Genomic DNA, 21,789 nt, shown 5'->3' with positions numbered 1-21,789 from the left:
TGGGCACAGCGCCTTGGGCAAATGGCACAGCCGGCCCGAGGCAGCTGGGGCTGCCAAGCAGGGTGGGAGAGGAGGAGAGGAGGCCCCAGGGGAGGTCATTCCATCACAGACTTTTAATTTGCAGTAACTTTTATTTTTAAGATCACAAACAACATCGACCCGGTGGGAAGAATCCAGATGCGCACCAGGAGAACGCTGAGGGGGCACTTGGCCAAAATCTATGCCATGCATTGGGGCACGGATTCCAGGTGTGTGGGGGCATGAGCAGAACATAGTGCTTGGTACTCTCAAGGATTGTTCTGTTTTTCTGAGGGAAGATAAACCTAAAGTCATTTGCTGTTATTTGTAAAGAAACCATGAGGTTGTTAGCTATCTGGGCAGGCCAGGTATAGCATCACAGTGCACATTCCCTGTCCGTATTTCCACTCACATTTCATCACGACCCTCGTCGTGTTGACATGAGCTCCGATTCTGACCTCGCCGCACCCCCTTGCTCTCCCAGCTCCACTGTGCGGTGCCTGTGTGACTTGGGGAGGTTATACAACCTCTCGTGGCGCCTTGTCTTTCCAGCCGTGCCTCACGACTCCTTGGCCCATACCCTCTTAGGTTTCCGTGTCCGGGCTCAGGGATCGTAAACCTACCCTACATTGTAGGGAAGATTAAGTGTGTGGAACCTTACAGCAGTGACCCCAGCATCCCGAGTGCCGCGCGTGGGTTTGCTGTTGGTTTTCTCGGAGCCCCAGCAGACGTGGCGACGCACGACTTAGCTACTGCCGTTGTCCATTCCTCTGGCCCGTCTGCCCACCTTCCTTTTATCCACCGTCCCAACAAGAAAACTGCCTGCACGGGACTCACTGTGTTAGCTTTAAATTCTGCCCTTATTCAGACGACTTCTTCCTCTCGGTGGTTCATCTCCATCGTGTTCTGGGTCCTTCTCCCCCGTCATTCTCTACACCCATTTCCCTTAACCTGCAGCATCACTTAGGTGAAACCTATTCCGCCCTCTTTTCTTTTTCTTTTAGAGGCTGCTAGAAAGTTTGTCTCTTCTACTTATTCTACCCAAATAAATAAAGTGCTGTGTGACTATAGCATACTGTTTCAGATACCTAATACATGAGTCTTCAAATGCGTTTCTTTGAGTAGCATTTTTTTGTGTGTTTGTCAGAGAGGAATTGCTTGATTTCCTCTTTGTTCATGAAATTGTCTGCTTCAGAGTGTAAACAGCTACGGAACAAAAGAATCTATCTTTAGTTTGTTCTATACAATGTTCTGTACAATTTCAGATGCAAATGAGAGCTAACTTCAATCATTTTAATGATGGCAGTAATCAGAGACAATAAGAAAGGAGAAAGAAAAATACCCTTGCTAATCAATCTACCTTGGAATTTGTTATCAAAAGTAGACAGTAACCAAATGGTATATTACCTCCAGGGCTTCTCCTCCATCTGTAGCAACATCAGTGTCCTGATTAGACAGGACGTTTGATAGACAGTCCTGCAGCCAGGTTGTACTTGGAACCTGGTACTCAGGAATCCAGTACTTGAAGCCTCGTACTCAGAGCCCAGTACTCAGGGATCCGGCAGTTGGAGCCCGGTACTCAGGAACCTGGTACTTGGTGCCCAGTAGCCAAGTTCCCTAAGCAGTTGCTCTCCTGCAGCAGTCAGGCTCTAGTGTGGGGAGTGGTAGAGAGGACGTGTTCCTCCTACATCGGGGTGACCAGGGGAAGTTGACCTGCAGGCAGCTGTGTGGCCAGAGCAGTGGAAATGAGGATCGGGGCTGAGGGTGAGGCAGGCGGGCAGGCGGACACCAGGCCATCTAGCTTCCTGATAGTTGTGTGCAAGGCATGTGCCGTCAGGTTCAGAGCACAGATGGTGTTTTGAAAGCCTCAGAGTCAGCAGGAAGAAAAGCAAAGACATGAATGAGCAGCACCGAATTCAGGGTCCTGGGCACCCCTTGAAGAAGGGTGACGTGGAAGACCCTGTGGGAGGCTGCTGTGCAAGTCTTGTTCTGTTTCGTGGAGGGCGTGGTGGACACACACACTTGTTTTATGACTGCTCGTGAAACTGCACGGCTCTGTCCGCAGTGCCCTTCTATGGGGGCCTTATTTTGGAATCACAAACGGTAGGAAAACAAAACATATTAAAAAAAAATTTTTTTTTAACGTTTATTCATTTTTGAGAGACAGAGAGAGACAGGGTGCAAGTGGGGGAGGGGCAGAGAGAGAGGGAGACAGAATCTGAAGCAGCTCCAGCCTCCGAGCTGTCAGCACAGAGCCCGACGCGGGGCTCGAACTCAGAGACCGCGAGATCATGACCCGAGCCGAAGTCAGATGCTTAACCGACTGAGCCACCCAGGCGCCCCGAAAACAAAACATGATATTAAGGAGGATCTATGCTCTTCAGAGCCTTTCAGAGATGACTTTTTCTAGATAGCCATGTTTTCTGGGTAGGTAAAGTTTTGCCTTTTTAAAGTCCAAAGTAGTTTTTAAAATTTTGGATGTGCATTTTGCTTACGTTGTCTTTATATTTCCTGCCTCCTTCATAATAAGTAAAGATTATTGCACCAGATTTTTCCATAACTCAGGGCTCTAATTCATGAATACCAGTTATCTTACCACGTTTGTGTAATTTGTAGATGCTCTCAAATGTTGCACTGAGTGGCAGTTTGTTTTTCAGAACCACAGGAGACCCCACGATAAGAGGTTTGTGTGTCTGCCTGTGTCAGTGTATATTCTGTCTACCTTTATGTTTATCAACACACGTATTCATTTGTGCCTAAAGTCTCCTTTCTACATTGGCGAGTCTCTTTCAGTTACAGAAGTTAATGTAAAACTTTTTCTCCCCCTGCTAAAATCTGCTGGAGTCTTGTAATTGAGAGCGAGACACAACTAGCCCAGCCAGGCTTGAGAGCCCTCCCTCCTCCAAGGAAATGAAGGGCCGGACGCGTTAGGATGTGGGCCTCTGTGTGACCTCTGTTTTCGGCTTCCCGGAGCTCTCACTTCCTCGCCGGCTCTCGCCTGTGCGTTCTGGGTGGACAGTGCCTCATGGGAACTGACTTGTGAATAGCTGACAGCTCCGGGGCAGAATCACCCCAGTTCTCCGGCGGTTGTCCTGTCTCGGATTAAGAGGTGTCTTTACTCACCTTCTAGAGGATCATCGGACAGCTTAACGTTTCTCTAACCCCTGGGCGAGTCAGCAAATATTAAGCTCTCTGACCAGGAGAGCTTTCTAGAGGTGACCCTCCCAGAGGACGCGCTCCTTTGCCTTGGCTCGGGTGGTCCGTTCAAAGCCAGAGATTGAGCCGCACGGTGAGCGCTATTCGTTACCTGGAAGGAAATAGCTTTAAGTGCCTCACGTGTTTGTAACTGAACCAGGTGCAGGACTTTGCTTTAAGAAACTGCATCTGAAAACTGATAGGACTGGACGTGCACTTGGTTTGGTTCTGTGATACATTTTGCAGTGCACCACCGAAAATGTTTGTGTTCCTTGCCAGACTCATTGTTGACTCCTTGTGAAGGAAGTTTGTGCATCAGAACCTAGAGTTTGATGGAAAGTGTCACAGTGTCACAGTTGTGAGAGTGTCCTGAGTAGATTTTACCTCCAGGTTTTGTTCAGTTCATTAAGCCAAATATGCGTAACCCGTGTTTGATTAAAATCTTTAAAATTAAAAATCTGTTGGGGTGGTGGCCATGTGGCCCCCTCCACACCTAACCCATCCTCCTGTTTTCACATACCTAGTGTGTCCCGGCAGAGATTTAAAGACCCTTGGGGGTCACCTGTCAGCCTCAGTTGGGGCTGTTGGGTCCATGGGGAGTCCAGAGACACGGTCCTTCTCCTTGAAGTCTGGCCCTGCCACTGTCCTCTCCTCCGATAGCAGGGGCCCGCGGAAGACTGGCCCTGCACACGTGTCCTTGGGGGAGGTGGGAAACCCTGGGCGCCTGCGCAGCACCTGAGCTCACCCCTGGGGGCAGTGCCGGGATGCCCTACTTAAAAAACAGGAAAGAAAAAAAATCTGTCATCACACACCATACTGCAGCATATCTCTAGAGCTTCCTTGCCATTCCTTGAAAACAGCACATTTTGTAGGACAGAGTTCTTAGGGTATCTTATGAATAGCTGTGGTTCCCAGAATTACTCATGCTTTCCTTCTGCAGTATCCTGTCTTAACGCTGCAGATATAGACAGTGCACCTTTCAGCACAAGATCCCAAAGTTAGCAGTTATCCAAAGCAAGAAAATAGTCTTGAAGAAAATTCATGACAGTTACTAGTCTCTTCTGCTGGACGAGGCACAGTTCCGCTATAGTTAGTCATCTCTTTTAAAAGCAGGTGGGAGGTTAAGTGCCTCCTTAATGTTTCCAGGAGACCTGGAGACTAGATTTAGCTCAGCCGAGGAAATCTCCATGATTTGTTTGTCTCATAAATTTGGAATAGCTAAAAGCTTATTATTCTTTTATATCTAAGCTTTCTACATGTCTAAATGGAAGTATATTTGTGTATTAAGTATTTTCTGCCATCTTTGGTTTTTGAAAGATCTGTATGTCTCAGGGCTCCTGGATGGCTCAGTTGGTTAAGCGTCAACTCTTGGTTTTGGCTCAGGTCACGATCTCATGGTTCGTGAGTTCGGGCCGCATTGGGATTCTCTCTCTCTCTCTCTCTCTCTCTCTTTCTGTCTCCCTCTCTGTCTCCCTCCCTCCTCTCTCTGTCCCTCCCTGCTCACTGTCTGTCTCTCTCTCAAAATAAATAAACTTTAAAAAAGAAAAGGGAAGATTTGTATGTCTCAAATTTGATGAACAGAAACCAAACCTAAGCAGGTAGAAGAACTCAGCCTGTCCTATCTCAGCAGAGAGTGACTTTAGTGATCTAGTTTGCATTTGAAAGTGAGTGCTCTTGAATCTGCACTGTTATTTGTGGGAGTATTTTCTTCCATGCTTTCAAAGTTGAGTTAACAATCGGACCTTTTGTATTTTCTCATACATCAGTATGCTTTGTCCCAAGCAAATGTGACACTGAAGTGTGTGTTGAGTCACAGATTTAGTTTGTACTGTTGCCTTTGTGTGATGATGTCTGTGGTGCCCATCAGTTTGCTCTTGTCCTCTCCCTCTAGGCTTCTAGTCAGCGCCTCACAGGATGGCAAACTGATCATCTGGGACAGCTACACCACAAATAAGGTAAGGGCCGTGTGGGGTCCCCTCCCTGAGAAGCTGACCCCGGGGGAGGCGGCCTTTTAAACTCTGGTTCGCTTGTGTAAAACCTCTAACAGGATAGGGAGGGGGCCGTGGTGCTTTCTGTTTTTAGTGTGAAGGCAGATCACATGGCTAGCACACGTTAGTAGTCTCATCTGCACAGATTATTATCTCCTTACAGGGCAGGTGGGAGGTTAAATGCCTCCTGAATGGTTCTGAGAGACCTGGGTTCCAGATTTAGCTTCGTCTGGGAAATTTTGTGTTTTATTTAAAAATGTAGAAATTCAGCTTTTCATTTGGTTGTTAGTTTTTATGAGCGATAACCTGAAAGGCAGTATACTTTGAGGTATAATAAATGAAATTATTTTAAAAACTTAATCCAAGGTTGTGCTGAATGAGAAAGTACTGTCACTGGGTCCAAGCGTATGAAAAGACCAGACTCAGTCGTATTTTACTGGAGAGTCCTAAGCGTGCACAGACGATTACAGTATTTTTAACAAATTTATCTGAAGCACAGGGAGGTCTGTGGCAGGATTAAATACAACGTGTAGTTTGGTTACTTCACTGAAAACTTTTTGCCAATCAGTTTATAGCCATTTTGACATGCCAGTGAAATGTTTTCTTTAACATCGAGTTTGAGTCAGGAGGCTCTAAGGCTGTTACTTATGTGCACATCTAACCGTAGATTGTGACTTTATTAAGGCTGCAGATTAAATTGGTGTGCAGGGCTGGATTGCTAGTTAAATTAGTACTTTACTGACTGGCCACGCATATAAATTACTTTCAAAACACTTTTGGCTGTTGTTTTGCTCCGTCACCTTCTGTGCAATGAGAGTTGAAGACTAGAAATAGAGCCCTGGAGTCCACAGTTGGCGTTGTTGAACTTGAATGTGTCTGCATCTCTGTGTTCTGTCATGTAGGTGCATGCCATCCCTCTGCGCTCCTCATGGGTCATGACCTGTGCATACGCGCCTTCTGGGAACTACGTGGCCTGCGGTGGCCTGGATAACATTTGCTCCATTTACAATCTGAAAACTCGTGAAGGGAATGTACGTGTGAGCCGTGAACTGGCTGGACATACAGGTACCTGTTGTCATCAGTAAGCTCAGAGTTGTAGAAGATGGTGGCATTGTGTGCTTTGGACTCTCCCCTCTTGTCAATAATGATTCAATGAGATTGCTTGTAATAATGGCCACAAACACTCTGAAAATGAAATCAAAGACAGGCTTGGATATGCCTTTACCATGAAGAAGCCTTTAGATTGAAGTTGCTGTGGCATCCTGTTTTCAAGGGTCGCAGGGACTTAGGTCACTGCCTGAGTAGCTGGCAGCCACCTTTTTGAGTTTATGTTAACACAGTTGACTCTGTTACCTCCGTCTAAGCCATCTTGTATCTTAAGTGCCTTTCCACAGGGGTTTCCTAGTCTGAACGTGCACGTTTATCCACGTGTATACGTACTGTGCATTCCCGCGCCTACTTGTCCCGACTGGTCATCTGAGCTACTGGACGCCAAGTAGCACTCTTGTGGGATAGAGTGCTGAACACGGCCAGCGTTAAGAGTTCGGTGGTACATTATTTTGCCAAGTTTAGTTTCCCTGCGACACTTGTTATTCATAACAAAAGGCATAGTATTTCTGGTCTCTTCCTAATATTTTACTTATATTCTCAGTTCTCAAACTTATACCCTGCTAGGCTAACCTGTTTTACGTGCAACTAAAGAAATGGTCATAATTAAAGGAGTAAATAATACTGCTTTTGACTCTAGGTAAGCCTTGTGTTAAATTGATTTTAGTCAGATAAAAGTATGTCCATTCTCCTTTTTTTTTTTAATTCGTGTGACTTCTTGTGTTGTTTTGTGGAAGTGTAATTAACATACAGTGGTACCAGTTTCAAGCATACAATATAATTATTTAGCACTCTACACATTGCTCAGGGCTCATCATGGTAAGTGTGTTCCTGCTCCCCTGTATTTCACCCATTTCTCCCCACTCACCTCCCCTCTGGCAGCCACCAGTTTGATGGTATTGGTTGTCCTTCTAAAGATAGGCTCCCTGTATTTTCTCCATTTCTGTCCTGCATTGTCTCCTGCCCTCTGCTTAGTTGGGGGTGATTCCGTCTTACTTTTCTAGTGTCTTAAGGTGGAAACTTAGATCTTTTTCAGATTTAAGCACTTGAACCTATACATTTCCCTCTAAACATGGCTTTAGTTCTATTTGAAGTATCTTCAAACCCTTTTGATTATTTCTTTGATTCATGGGTTACTTAAAAGTATGTTGCTTAACTTTCAAGTACCTGGAGTTTTCTTAGATAACTTATTACTGATTTATAATTAAATTCCATTATGTTCAGCGAACATATTCTGCAACACTTCAGTTCTTTTCGGTTTATTGGGACTTGTTTTTAAAGGAGCAGATAATCTGTCAACAATGACCGCGCCGCATGCACTTGGAAATCGAGTCTGTTCTGTAAGTGCTGGGCAATGTTCTCAATGTGTTCATTAGAGCCAGGCTTTTGAGCCAGAATTCTTGATACTGTTCAAATCTTCTATATCTTTATTTCTATAAATTGCTGAGAGAGGTTTTTTTTGTTTTTGTTTTTGTTTTTAATGTTTGTTTATTTTGAGAGCGCGAGAAAGGGAAAGAAAGAATCCCAGGCAGGCCCTGCACTTTCAGTGCAGAGCCTGAGGTGGGACTCAAACCCACGGACCATGAGTGGAAATCAAGAATCGGCTGCTTAACCAGTTGAGCCACCCATGTGCCCCTGAGAGAGGATGTTAAAGTCTCTGATTATGGATTTATCTTTCTCCCTTTAATTCTGTCAGTTTTTGCTTTATATATTTTGAGCTCCGTTAGTAGAAGTGTATGCATTTGTGTTGTCCTGTCTTCCTGATGAATCGATCCTCTTACCATGATGAAATGTCCCTTTTTCTCTTAGAATATTCTTTGTTGTAAGTCTGCTTCATCAGATGTGAATAGAGTCACTCCACATTTCTGTTTATTGTTTCCATATGTTTTTTTCCATCCATTTTCTTCCAGCACGACCGCATCTTTATAAATAGAGTCCGTTATAGACAGCTTACAGTTGGGTCTTGCTTTTATCTATTTTAAAGGTGTCTGCCTTTTCACTGGCATGGGGTTCGTTTCTGTGTCACGTAATGTTGGCATAGTTGGATTTAGCTTTGTCATGCCACCACCTGCTTTGCCTGCCTGCCTTCTTTTCGGTTAGAATACTAACCCAAATTCTTAGAATCCTAGTTGAGCTTATCTGTTGGCTTTTTTAGTTTCCTCTTTGCATTAATTTTGAGTGGTGTATCTAGGGATTACAATGTACGTTCATAATTTTTCAAGGTCCATTCAGAGATAATATTGTGTCAGTTCATATAAACTTCAAGAACCTTGCAGCCGTAAAGGCCCATTTTTCTGCCCTTCCTCGTTTTTTATGACATTTTCATGGCTCTTGCCTCTATGTGCCCCCATAAAACATTGTTCTACTTTTTCCGATACACATTCTTAGCTGTTTGAAGAGATTTGAGTTGTTCTTTACGTTTTCTCAATATTTACCATCTCGAGTGCTCCTTCTTCCTGTCCGAGGATGGAAGGAAGGGCTCCCTTTGGCCTGATGCGTTTGTTTTAAGGTTTCTCACAGTTAGTGGAGGTCTGCTAGCACAGTGATTACTCTCCATTTTCATTTATCTGGAGGTATAAAATTTGAAAAAGAAAATTTTTTTTTAATATTTATTTATTTGGGGGAGGGCGCAAGCAGGCAAAGGGCAGAGAGAGGGAGACATAGGATCCCAAGCAGGCTCTGTGGTGACAGCAGAGAGCCTGATGTGGGGCTCGAACCCACAAACCACGAGATCATGACCTGAGCCAAAGTTGGACGCTCAACCGACTGAGCCACCCAGTTGCCCCTTCCTTCATTCTTGAAGAGTTTTTTTTTTTTTTTTTTTAAGATTTTATTTTACTTTTTTAAAGGAATCTCTACACCTGACGTGGGCCCGAACTCACAACCCCAAGGTCAAGAATTGCACACTCCGCTGACCGAGCTGGCCAGGTGCCCCAGTTTTCCTTCATCTTAAAGAGTCTGTTTGCTAGATCTATTGGTTTCTGGGGTTGATAGTTTTTTTCTTTCAGTACTTTAAAGACTTTTCTTTGTTTTGTAGCAGTTTGACTGTGTCGTGCCTCTATGTGGTTTTTCTTTGTACTTTGCTCCAGCATCTTGAATTTGTGAAGTTTTGACTTTTACTAAATTTGGGACACATTAGGTCATGTCCTCAAGTACATTTTCTATTCTGTAGTCTCCTCCTTTTGCAATCAGATTTGGTCCTTTTGCAATCAGATTTGGTCCTTTCAGACCTGTCCTCAGGCTTATGTGACTTTTGTCACCTCTAGTATTCTGACTACCCAGCAACCTATGTATATGAGATGTTCTGTTTTTAGTTCTAGAATTTTTGTTTGCTTTTTAAAAAAACAGTTCTTTTGTTTGCTGTTTAAAAAAACAGAAAAACAGTTGTTTTTCTACTGAGATTTTCTTCTTATTTATTACATGCATATTTGGTATCCTTCATCACAGTTCTGAGAACTGCCTTCAGAATTCTTGTTGGCACTTCAGCAGCTAATCCTTTTGAGGCTGGTCTTGAGGACTCTTTTCAGTCTGGGTGACGTTTTCCTATTTATTAGTATGTCTAGTAATTTTGAATTGTATCCTGGACGTCGTGAAGTGCTGTGCTGTAGGCCCTCTGTACTCTTGTGTCCTGTCAGGCAGCAGCAGGAGCCTCGTCTGTCCTTTTCCCATCAGCCAGGCCGTGTGGAGCCTGCTCTTTGCCCGTGTGGTTCAGATAGAAGCCTTGGGCACTTTGGTGCGTGATTGAGGGCTCCTCTTCTGTCGCTTTCTCCTTTCTAGGTTTTCTTCTTTCACTTTCTGCTATGGTTGCCCACAGATCTGTCCACTGGCTATTCAAGAAGGTTGGACACGGATCTTACCCATGTGGTGTCATAGATGGGGGCCTCCCTTAGAAACAGGCTCCATCAGCGCCTTTCTTTTCTTCCAAGTGTAGGCTCCTCTTCATTCTGTCTGCTTCTGTTTCCTGTGCCTTTAGTTGTTTGTTTGTTTGTTGTAAAGGTTTTATTTTTAAGCAATCTCCACACCCAGTGTGGGGCTTGAACTCACAACCCTGAGATCAAGAGCCGCCCGCTCCACCGACTGAACCCGCCAGGCACCCCGTCTGTTTTTTGTCCGGAGCTCATCGTTGTTTTCTGTGGGGGAGTTGAGTTGCTCCTGTGGCCAGAACTGCTGCCCCATGGCTGGAAGCCACATAGGCCACCTGTGTGGTCCTCATGAGCCATGTGATTGTCCAGTGAGCACACTTCAGAAGTCACTTGGTTTATAGCATTGATGAACTGCCAACACTTAAAAACATATATCCTTGGAGCACCTGGGGGACTCAGTCAGTTAAGTGTCCGAGTCTTGGTTTCAGCTCAGGTCATGATCTCTTGGTTCATGAGTTCGAGTCCCATGTCAGGCTCTGGGCTGACAGTGCGGAGCCTGCTTGAGATAGTGTCTCTCTCTCTCTCTCTCTCCCTCTCTCTCTCTCTCTCTCTCAAAAATAAATAAACCTTAAAAAAAATACATTCTTAGTGTTTATCAGTCTCTGATTTATAATCAGATTCAGGGTATTGACTTCCATTTATAATTAAGGATTTAGATATTTTAACACTATGTTTGTTGAAACAAAAAACAAAATTTGGATTAGAGGAAATACTTAAAAGTTTTTGTTTCCTTCATATGTCATGAAATTTTACTTCCTGGGAGTTGAGTAGTTTCTTAAAAGCATTTGGCTGCTTAAGAGTATGCGTAACTTTCTTCAGACATGATACATCATTTTTGGCTTCAAGTCAATATAGTTAAAATCTGATAAGCTTAAAATAGTCTTGTTTGGGGCACCTGGGTGGCTCAGTCGGTTAGGTGTCCGACTTTGGCTCAGGTCATGATCTCACGGTTCGTGGATTCTGGCCCCTCATTGGGCTCTGTGCTGACAGCTCAGAGCCTGGAGCCTGCTTTAGATTCTGTGTCTCCCTCCCTCTCTCTCTGCCCCACACTACTCACGCTTTGCCTCTCTGTCTGTCTGTCTGTCTGTCTCTCAAAAATGAATAAACTTAGGGCGCCTGGATGGCTCAGTTGGTTTAAGTGTCCAGCTTCGGATCAGGTCATGATTTCACAGTCCATGAGTTCGAGCCCCGCGTCGGGCTCTGTGCTGACAGCTCAGAGCCTGGAGCCTGCTTTGGATTCTGTGTCTCCCTTTCTCTCTCTGCCCCTCCCCTGCTCATGCTCTGTCTCTCTTGCTCTCAAAAATAAACAAACAGAAAAAAAATTTTTTTAAATGAATGAGCTTAAAAAAATTTTTAAATCGTCTTGTTTTAGTCAGAGGGTAGAGGTGTGAACCGTTAGTGGATTCAACACAACTTGAGTGTTTGCTGTCTTTATCTCGTCTTAGACCTGAGTGTCTGTATGATCAGTGTGGTGTTTATTACTTACAATGCCTTTCTCTGGCCTGGGTGTGAGGTTGAGAACTCTTGGTTAAGCCACGGTTGGGACATTTTCTTGTAGAATTTTAGAAACTCGGTTGCACAAAACACACCCGTGAGCGCTGTTGTCAGCAGTCATACCAGTCGGTCTTGTCTTCGTCCTGTCTGAGAGTCCAAGGGGGCTCCGTTCGCTCACCTTCAGGGGTAAGACTCTTGGGAATCAGTTGTGTGCCGCTGTTGTTTCCGTGAAATATAACCGCCCACGTGGAACAAACAAGTTTCTGTCTCTGGAGTCAGTTACCCAGGGTTTGTAAACCCTTTGCCAGTACCGCAGAGAGGAAACCTCAGATGGTATTCGCTCTTGCAGAGTCAAGACGCCCTTTGGAAACGGCCACTGGACTGAATTCACAGTGATTGAGATGGGGCACTTATTATCATTGTTATAAATGTATGACATGCAGAATATAACTTCCCAAGTGCTGTTTTGGTGGGAATAATAACATGAGAAATGAGGAATTTCCCTAAAGACTCCCATCTGATGACGGTGTCAGGCCTGGTGTCACAGACTTTTCTTGGAGCAGGTCCCTGCATGCTGCTAGGAAAGCTGTGACGCCGGCTTTTATGAAGGAAGGTTCCTTCCTTCATAAACCTCTCATTGCAGTGTGGACGCTCTTCCCTTCCCGAGGTCGTTCTGGTCAAGATGGCCACAGATGCATTAACATTTGGGTCAGGAGTTTAGCCAGAGACGTCCTGGGCACAGCCTGGTGTGGTTGCTCAGCGACTGCCTTTCCTTCCTGCCAAACCAGCTGTGGTAGCTGAAGCTTTGTTCTCTAGGGACGATCTGTTCATATAGTCTGAGGCAGGGTATTTTCTGTTCGTGTGAAAGCACAGCGGACCAGACCCATTGTCTAGTGAACTTGGATATTGGGTGCGGGGGATGGAGATGTTTTCCCCTAATTCTGCAGAAGGAGTCATAATGGGGCTGCTCTTTGGTACCCTTTTCATTGGCGGGTTAAATGTGACATGGGCCCTAGGCTTCTTGCGTGTTTGCCACAGTCTGGGAAGCACAGGTCCCACTGCTCACTCACGAATCGCATGGACCGTACGGGCAGGAGGTGGGGGGGTGGTGGTCAGGCCGCCTGACCTGGGGCACCTACTGGGCACAGGGGCTCACAGTGCTGTCCGCACAGTGGGCGTGCGCGCCCCTTAGCTTCCCTCCGGATGGCTCCTTGGACCTACTTTCCATCTTGCCTGCTTAGCAGCCCCGGCAGAGAGAGAGAGAGCCACAGGTCCTGGCCAGGCCTGCCATTGGCCACACTGGATTCCGCACCCGCCCCATCTAGCCCTTGGATCGATTGCCTAGATCCAGACCTTAGACCGTCCGGGAAGGATAATGGCAGGCTCTACTGAAAACCCTAAGACCTGGGGGGGCGAGGCCACGCAGCCTTGTGGGTGCATCTGAAGGAGTTTCAAGTCTGCTTTGTCTTCATCGGATCCCCAGCTCTGGCATTCGCCTTTCACATTGGCCTCTCGTTGGGTGTTGTCAACCCTCCTGACTCTTAACAAAACCCTTCTTTGGCATTTCCTCACTTCCACAGCTTCGAGTTACTTCATAGGCCTTCTTTCCTTCTTAGCAGACTTCTTGAACATTGTGCTCTCACTCTTGTCTCTGCTGCCTGGCTGCGGTGCGTCCCTCAGCGTGGGGCAGGCGGCTCTTCATCCAGCTCCGGGCTGGAACGTGGTCCCCCCCAGAGTGGAAGCCGCAGCTGGCGCTGCGTGGGTGCCTGGGGTGGGGCTTTGTGTCTCCAGCTCCCAACTTTGACTTAGCCATAGTGCCCAGCAGGGCCCAGTGCTCTCTAGGCGTGGGCTCGGCTACACCACCAGCATGTGCTCGTTGTAGAAATTCGGGGAAATACCCTGAACTTCTTCCTTTGTGTGTTTTCCTTAAATGTTTATTTTTGAGGGGCAGAGAGACCGAGCACGAGCAGGGGAGGGGCAGAGAGAGAGGGAGACACAGAATCCAAAGCACACTCCAGGCTCCGAGCTGTCAGCGCAGAGCCCGACGTGGGGCTTGAACTCAGGAACTGTGAGATCATGACCTGACCCGAAGTCGGATGCCTAAGAGGCTGAGCCACCCAGGTGCCCCTCTTCTTTTGTGTTTTTAACCTACAATCTCACCCAGAACTATTCTTTTTTTTTTTTTTTTTTTTTTTAATTTTTTTTTTCAACGTTTATTTATTTTTGGGACAGAGAGAGACAGAGCATGAACGGGGGAGGGGCAGAGAGAGAGGGAGACACAGAATCGGAAACAGGCTCCAGGCTCTGAGCCATCAGCCCAGAGCCCGACGCGGGGCTCGAACTCACGGACCGCGAGATCGTGACCTGGCTGAAGTCGGACGCTTAACCGACTGCGCCACCCAGGCGCCCCCACCCAGAACTATTCTAAAGAGTTGAGAGAGTTCAGTGCGTGCTGATGTGTCTGTTGCTGGATGTCTGGGCAGTTTCCGGTTTGTCAGTAGTGTGAACGTTCTTGCAGGTGGATGACCCCTCAAGCCTATAGCCATTTTCTTGGGATAAATTAGCTAGCCAGGCCCTCTGGTCCCGGGGGCCACATGAGTCACTTTTCTGTGCACGTTGGTAGTCTCGGTTTTGCTCTCTCTGGGTCGGCACCTTCTCGAGATGCAGAAGTAGGCATTTCTGCTCCTCTGGCAACAGATTCCCAGCCAGGCAGCACACTCTGTCGGTACGTCCTGCCTCTGTCCTCCAGGCCTCAGCCGACAGCACACCCTGGTGTCCCCCATGGTCCTTGACCCAGGGACCTGTTCTCTGCACTGTCTCATGTCAAGCCTCCTCTCTCTGGACTGTGTGGCACCCTTGTCCCTGCACTGGGCTGTCCCCCAGCATGTCCTGACACTGTTACCGTGGTCTCCATGAGGTGTAAAGGAACACTCTTGTGCCTTTGCACCTCCAGATTTGGCACCCATGTGTGTCAGGGTCTGTTTTCCCAGCCCCTCTGTAAGGCTCTCAAGAGTCAGCAGCACCACTGGCTGGCCACTGTGTAGCATACGGCCACACCTGGTGGGGGCCATGTTCGCCCGAGGTAACCCCCCCGCCCTCTACCACACACACACACACACACGATGGGATTCATCTCTACCCGAGGTGACTCCGTCCCTCCCCCCCCCACACACACACACACGTGTGTACACAAACAGCCCTCCCAGGGAATTTATTCATTCTTCAGTTTTAAAGATGGTAACTGCCACTGGTCGTTCAGGACTTAGTGCACCGGCGGCTCTGTCCCCCCGGCAGTTCTCTGGCACCATCCGCAGTCCACGGGGTGGGGGGGGGGGGGGGACGGCAGCTCATCAGAGAACGCGGTGCCAGTTAGCCACCGTGTGAGGATTGAGTTGCTTGTTTCTGATTTGCGAGCCCACATTCTGAAGCCTGACTGTGCCCAGCCAGGTGGCTCCTGTGAGACCGTCCTGGTGTCGGAGTTCACGGAGTGCCGTTCGTTGGGCCCTTCTGCAGGCTTCCCTTCCACGCTCACAGGCCTTAGGATGCAGAGTTTGTGTTAGACGGGCCCCATCACGGTGCTATTGAAGCTTGTTAGCCTCGGTCCAATTTTTCTTTGTGGAGGAAAAAAAAATTCATAAAAAACAACATCTACCTGGTTATTGTTTCTTCCTCTCGATGTACAAATACAAAGCGGACCACAGAAATGAGTTATCAGATTGTGAGCAGGAAGCCCTGACTTTGTTTAATTAAAAGTAGTATTTGTGTTTTGAAAGCTCAGACTACGGAAAGTTAGGAAACGAACGTGGGAGACCGTCGTCCCCGGCACTGCCCCTGCCCCACTCTGAGCTCGGCTGTGCTGCCACAGCCTCTCAGGATCACCCTGCCCTCCTCTTCACGGCATCGGTCTTAGTCTTAAGACCTTCTGTGACTTACTGGTGCCACCTGTTGTTTTGTAAGTGGGATCATTTCCCACAGCCTTCCTGGCTCCTAATAACTGCTGCTTGCTGATCATCGGAGGCCCTGAAGAGTCCCCACCACTTTACCAGCTGACGCAGCATGCCATCTCTGGTTCTTGTGGGGGGGGGGGGGGCGGGGAGGGGAGCTCATGGGTTCCACCTGGCTGGACCACAACCTGTGTGATACACGAGGTGGACAGAGGCCGTCTTGGAGGTCATGTTTCTTTGGGTCTTTGACCTAGGAGTGCCCTGCCTGGCCCTGCACGGGACACTGCTGGTGCCGAGTCTCCACGGCTCTTCTCTCCTGACCTCCTTGTGCTCCCAAGTCAGACAGGCTGAGGCTGTGATGGTGCAGCATGAGGGCCACCTCACAGGACGCTGTCGCACGCCCAGGGCTGGCTTTTGGAAGGGAGGGACATTTGAATTGACTTGAGCGATGGCAGAGTAGCCAGGAAGCAGATGCTGTTCTTGGAGAGGAACTTGGGCAGAGCCTCAGCAGTATGAGGGACAGGACCTGGGGGTGCACTGAGCAGCTGGGGACCAAGGGTCACATGCACGGTGTGGATTTGTTATCAGGTGATCTTTCCACACAGGCTGCTCCTCTCCTAGCTGGGCATTGATTCACCTGTGGAGTCCCTAGTGTCCCTCTGGACAGACATGACATGGCCTTCGAGAAGTGCTTGACCACACATTCTTTTCTTGTCTTTGTTTTAATGTTTATTTATTTTGAGAGGGAAAGAGGGGGAGAGAGAAAGAGAATCCCAAGCAGGCTCTGTGCTCAACACGGAGCCTGACTTGGGGCTCGATCTCATGACCGTGATGAGATCACTACCTGAGCCAAAAGCAAGAGTCAGTCACTTAACTGACTGAGCCACTCAGGTGCCCCTACACATCCTTTTCTAGGCACATAGCTGATATTTAAAAATTGTCATCCAGGGGCGCCCAGGTGGCTCAGTTGGTTAAATGTCCGACTTAGGCTCAGGCCATGATCTCACTGCTCGTGAGTTCGAGCCCCGCGTTGGGCTCTGCTGACGGCTCCCGAGGCTCCGAGCCTGGAGCCTGGGGCCTGCTTCAGATTCTGTCTCCATCTCTCTGCCTCTCCCCACTCTGTCTCCCCACTCCCTGTCTCTGTCTCTCGGTCTCTCTCAAATATAAATAAGCATTACAAAAGTTGTCCTCTCCAAATATTTTGGTAACATCTCTCAGATAAATGCTTCGTTTTCCCTGTATTCTTATACTTTCCATACCAAAACCGTCCATGGGTTTCTTCTTTGTATATTTATTTTTATTTTACCGATATTCACAGCGTCACCCAGGGCCCTCATGTGGACTGGCAGGGGTGCCCTGTCCTTGTAAGAGCACACCTGTGTGACCGCCTGGCTGGAGGGGGCGGGGCAGCTCTGGCACCATCCTGGCCACCAGCCCACTGGGCACACGCCTTACGGCGGGCAGGGGGAGGGCGGTGTGCTGCACTTCTAATTCTTCGAGTCACTTACAGTAGAACAAAACTATAAACCATGATCCACAGAGCTAATTAAGTAGAAATCCTACTGTGTAGGTAGGGAAAAACTGATTTTCTGTTTTACCTTTCCTCATACCAAAAGCTGATCGAGGTTGGGGATCTCAGTGTGCCCCACTGCCAGCATCCCGGCATCGGCACCGCAGCTCTGCCTCGCCTCCCACACGCTCAGGCGCCATCCAGCCATTTCCACGCCAACTTGCGTACTCTAGCTGGCATCCTGTAGAAAACCCCGCCGCCCCGCTTGGCGCCCTGATCCCAGCTCTGGCTGTGCCTTCCTGGAGGATTCAGGAGGCCTCTGCAGACCACCCTTTCCATTCCTTCCCTAACATGTACATACGTTGTCTCTCCCTCCTGGGATGTGAGCTCACACCCCAGGAGGGAGAGAAACAGCCCTCTGATCACAGATATGTTCCAGGTGCCCACAGGGCTACCCTCCAGGCACCAGCATAAGTTCTTGTGGGATGAGTGGATGTGGGAGCAGAAAGGGAACCCCTGTCCCCACATACGGATCAGAGGAACAGAGACAGCAAGACACCTCCCAGGGTGCGGGGCAGAGGGCTCGTGGCCTCTCCTCTGAGCTGGCATCCGCTCCTCCCGGCCTGTGGGCTGTGCCACCTTGTTTGTTCATTACTGCATGTGGGGCGGGGCGGGGGGCGGCTGGCAAGCATCGGTCTACACCTAGATGTGGAACTTGCAGGTGTGTTCATTCTGCCAGTGTGTTTTCTGTTTACAGGACCTTAGAACTGCGGGCAGGGGCTTGCAGATCAGGGCCATCTTCTGGTTTGTTTTCCAGGTTACCTGTCCTGCTGCCGCTTCCTGGATGACAATCAGATCGTCACCAGCTCTGGGGACACCACCTGGTGAGCACCTGTGCGCCCTGCCTTCTCATACTGCTCACCTTAGATGTGTAGGAAATAAGACTCTTGGCATTAATCAGGCCATCTTTTATTAATTTGAAGTGGCCGTGAGGTGTCAAACACAAATTCATGAGCGATGAGCAAATTCCTTGTACTCTTGATAGATTTTAAAGTTCAGAGTTTAATTTTGAACAACGAAGGACTGACTTACAGGCATCGCAGCTGTAGATGACATGCCTGTTTTTCTTTCCCCTGGCCACACTCCGTCTGGGCAACTGTTGGCATCCCTTTGGGGAGCGGGTCCCCTCTGAGCGCTGTGTCACTGTGGACTCTGAGCAGAACCGAGGAGGAGCAGGGCTTCCCATGTCAAGTGCACTGTCTCAGCCTGCCTCGGTTTGAGCTTCTACCTTACAGTTAGAAGCCCACTTAACCTCTAGAACATTAAATGATCAGATAGGAGTCATTTCAGACTTAAACCGTTGTCAGGGGCTTTTCTGGGCTTTGTGGCACAATGTGGCGGCATGCCCTATGCCGGGTCCCAACTCCCCTATCCAGCTTGTCCTCTTTGTATAAATCATATAGGTTCACAAAAGACTTATAATGTAGCCTGTCCGTTTTCGGAAGAATTTCTTTATTAGAAGATATTTTTTTAAAGCTGGAGTCCTGGACGTCATTCCTTCCTTGCTGTAGTCCCTCCAGGCCCTAGCAAGGAACCCCCCCTGCACAGTCAACCTGTAAATGGTGTAACCGGATTTGCATCTGAGCCAGAACCAAGCAGCTTTCGGTGCTGCTGCTTCCTGGGGCTTGAAACACAGAAGTGGACCACGCTCCACCCGCAGCACAGTCAACGTCTCACCTTTGTACCCTTTAAATAGTTGCTCATCAGACATCCACGGGACACCAAACTCAGGGACTCTCCCGTTTGTGTCTCCCGAGGAAGGCCGTGGGACCCGCGCCTTGCCCTGAGCCATTTGTTGACCTGGTGTCGTCTCCGTGTCTTAGCCCGTGGCACCCCGGAGGGCAGCGAGCTGGCTGCAGCAGATCTGTGCCCGTGTGGGGCACTGGCCAGGAGCCCCTGCTGCTCCTTGCAAGCCCACATGGGGCACAGGTCACTGGCTCCCCCTTTGTTGGTGTTTGAGTTGGTGTAGAGAGAACAGCTACTCCAAAGCCTGTGGCCACATTCTCGTCTGTGTTTTGTTTGGGTGCTTGGTTTCCCTTCTAAACAAAGCCACATTATGACATTTAGATTTGTCTTCAGTAAAAGCTCAGAGGTTTACTGTGGTCCTGGGGTGGTTTGAAGGACAGTTTGTCACATGACTGCTTGTCTGACAAAGTGAGGTGACTGCATGTTTTGTGTTCCTGCTGCAGTGCTCTGTGGGACATCGAGACCGGCCAGCAGACAACCACGTTCACTGGACACACTGGGGATGTTATGAGCCTCTCTCTCGCTCCTGACACCAGACTGTTTGTCTCTGGTGCTTGTGATGCTTCAGCCAAACTCTGGGATGTGCGAGAAGGGATGTGCCGGCAAACTTTCACCGGCCACGAGTCTGACATCAATGCCATCTGTGTGAGTTGGGGGTTCAGCTGTGGGTTGGGGTCCTTTGCCAGCTGTTAGCGAGTTAGATTGCTTTCTGTATACCGTGGAACACACCATTAAGCTTTAAAATGTTTTCAGGAGTAGATGTTGTCTCCTTTGTGTAACTGTAACCTAATTTACAAAAACTCCCGTAGAAAGCTTACATGTGATGTGCTCTGTCGTCCTTGTGAGGCCGGCTGATTCTGTGCTGACTGTTCATCTCACAGACATTGGCGATGGGCCTACAGTGTGCAGGCCCTGGGGTGAGCCAGCGATTGGTGTCCTGGGCTTCCCTCTAGTTGGGAAGCAGACAAGGCAGTAGTTGACCCAGTCAGCACAGTCTCTTAAGAGTGGGGGACGGAGGGGGGGCAGAGGCTGAACCTTGAGCAGGAACCTTACACGCTCAGCCTCCTCCCCGTGGTTGGGGCGCAGCCAGCTGAAGGAGCCTTCCCGTTGCCGCGTCACCCTGACGTGATGGGGGTTGCAAGAAGATGTGATATCTGGTTGATCAGGGCTGGGCATTCCTCCCCCACTTTTCCTCCACGAGGCTAGTCCAGCTGCTGGCGGTGCTCAGGGGTGACCACACTCTTCCTGCTCCCTTGGGAAACAGTTGATCATGAAAGGAAGGCTACTCTTTGGCGAAGACGGCCGCCGTGCCTGCCCCAGTACCGACGCCCTCCCTTCCGGATGCCCAGGCAGCTGCCGCTCAGCTTCCCTGTGTCTCCAGAGTCCGGCCCCTGCTGACCCTTTCCTCGTGTGCGGGCAGCAGCCCTTCTGTGGGCCGGTCCTGTTTCCACGACTTCTCTGTGTGCATTTGCCTACTCTCTCGGCTTGCTTTCTCTTTCTAGTTCTTTCCAAATGGCAATGCGTTTGCCACTGGCTCGGATGATGCTACCTGCAGGCTGTTCGACCTCCGTGCGGACCAGGAGCTCATGACTTACTCCCATGACAACATCATCTGTGGGATCACCTCGGTGTCCTTCTCCAAGAGTGGGCGCCTGCTCCTTGCAGGGTACGACGACTTCAACTGCAACGTGTGGGACGCGCTCAAGGCCGACAGGGCAGGTGGGTGCTCGCTGGGCCGCCTGGGCCGCCTGGGCCTCCTAGGCACTGAGGGCTCACCTTTGAGGATGGACCTGACTCCCAGAGGCTGGAATATTCGGGTTTGCACACATGATGCTGGTAAGAAGCACATGCTGTGCCCAAGTATATCTGCCTGCCCTGTGGTGTGGCCGGTGGAAGGACAGGGGACAGGCCAGGGTGTCTGCGCTCAGGGTCTCCAGCACGTTGGCTTCCCTGGCACCAGATCTCCTTACACGCACTGTGTGGGGTGCACGGAGACCACCACGGTGGGCGGACAGCTGCTGGGTCTTCAAGGCCCTCACCTTGCTTTCTCTCTCCACTGGCTGTACGTGGTGGAACCGTGTCCTCTATGGGGCACAGGCTTGGGCAGGTCTAAAGTCTCAAGTTCACACATCAAAGGCAAGTGTGTGGCTGTAAAGGGCATTAAAACACAAGTTGTACAGGGTTGCCTGACTGGCTCAGTCAGTAGAGTGTGTGCCTCTTGATCTTGCGGTTGTGAGTTCAAGCCCCATGTTGGGTGTAAAGATTACCTAAAAATAAAATCTTAAAAAAAAAATAGAAAATAAAACACAAATTGTACAAAAGGTGAGAAACATCCTGTATTAAACGTGGACAGTCAGGCAGCTGAATTGAATTGACATTTTCAGAATCTTTCAACCCAGTTAATCTTGGCAGGGGAAGAAGGGAGCATGACTTGGGGTCTTCTTGGGGGGGGGTCTTACCTTGACCAAGACCCGCCTTCTGATGGATCTTTACCCACCCTGGGCTGAATTTCCCTCCTGCCCCCCACTCCCTCTTGCATACCTCTTGCTCCCACTGCCCCAACAGTTTTCTGGTCCTGCTGCCACAGCAGAGGACACTGTTCCATCCAGCTGAGTCTGTCTCTTTACTCAGCTGTGACACTAAGGAGTATAGGAAATGGACACGGATTCTCTGAAATTAGCCATCAGATTCTTCCGATCAGACGTGGAATGTTCTGGATGATAATTACCTTTTTTTTTCTAATTTTTTTTTTTTTTAATGTTTCTCTTTGAGAGAGAAAGACAGAGCACGAGTGGGGGAGGGGC

At 48.8% G+C, this 21,789-nt stretch overlaps 1 protein-coding gene across 3 annotated transcripts in view; it reads left to right on the top strand.

Moving 5' to 3' along the window:
* GNB1 (G protein subunit beta 1) overlaps positions 1 to 21,789 on the top strand; it is an 89,704-nt gene that overhangs the window by 64,717 nt on the left and 3,198 nt on the right. For all 3 annotated transcript variants that reach the window (XM_025912082.2, XM_025912081.2, XM_086715401.1), the window contains 6 exons: positions 142 to 248; positions 5,105 to 5,168; positions 6,104 to 6,266; positions 17,997 to 18,063; positions 19,429 to 19,630; positions 20,488 to 20,704. In XM_025912082.2, the coding sequence (XP_025767867.1) occupies positions 142 to 248; positions 5,105 to 5,168; positions 6,104 to 6,266; positions 17,997 to 18,063; positions 19,429 to 19,630; positions 20,488 to 20,704 (820 nt within the window). The remainder of the gene's footprint in view (positions 1 to 141; positions 249 to 5,104; positions 5,169 to 6,103; positions 6,267 to 17,996; positions 18,064 to 19,428; positions 19,631 to 20,487; positions 20,705 to 21,789) is intronic.

Source organism: Puma concolor, chromosome C1, assembly GCF_028749965.1.
Source record: "Puma concolor isolate L17-30 chromosome C1, mPumCon1.1.hap2, whole genome shotgun sequence".
NCBI classification, from domain to species: Eukaryota; Metazoa; Chordata; class Mammalia; order Carnivora; family Felidae; genus Puma; species Puma concolor.
The sequence above is the reverse complement of the archived record's forward strand: the minus strand, read 5'-3'. Positions and strand labels throughout refer to the sequence as shown.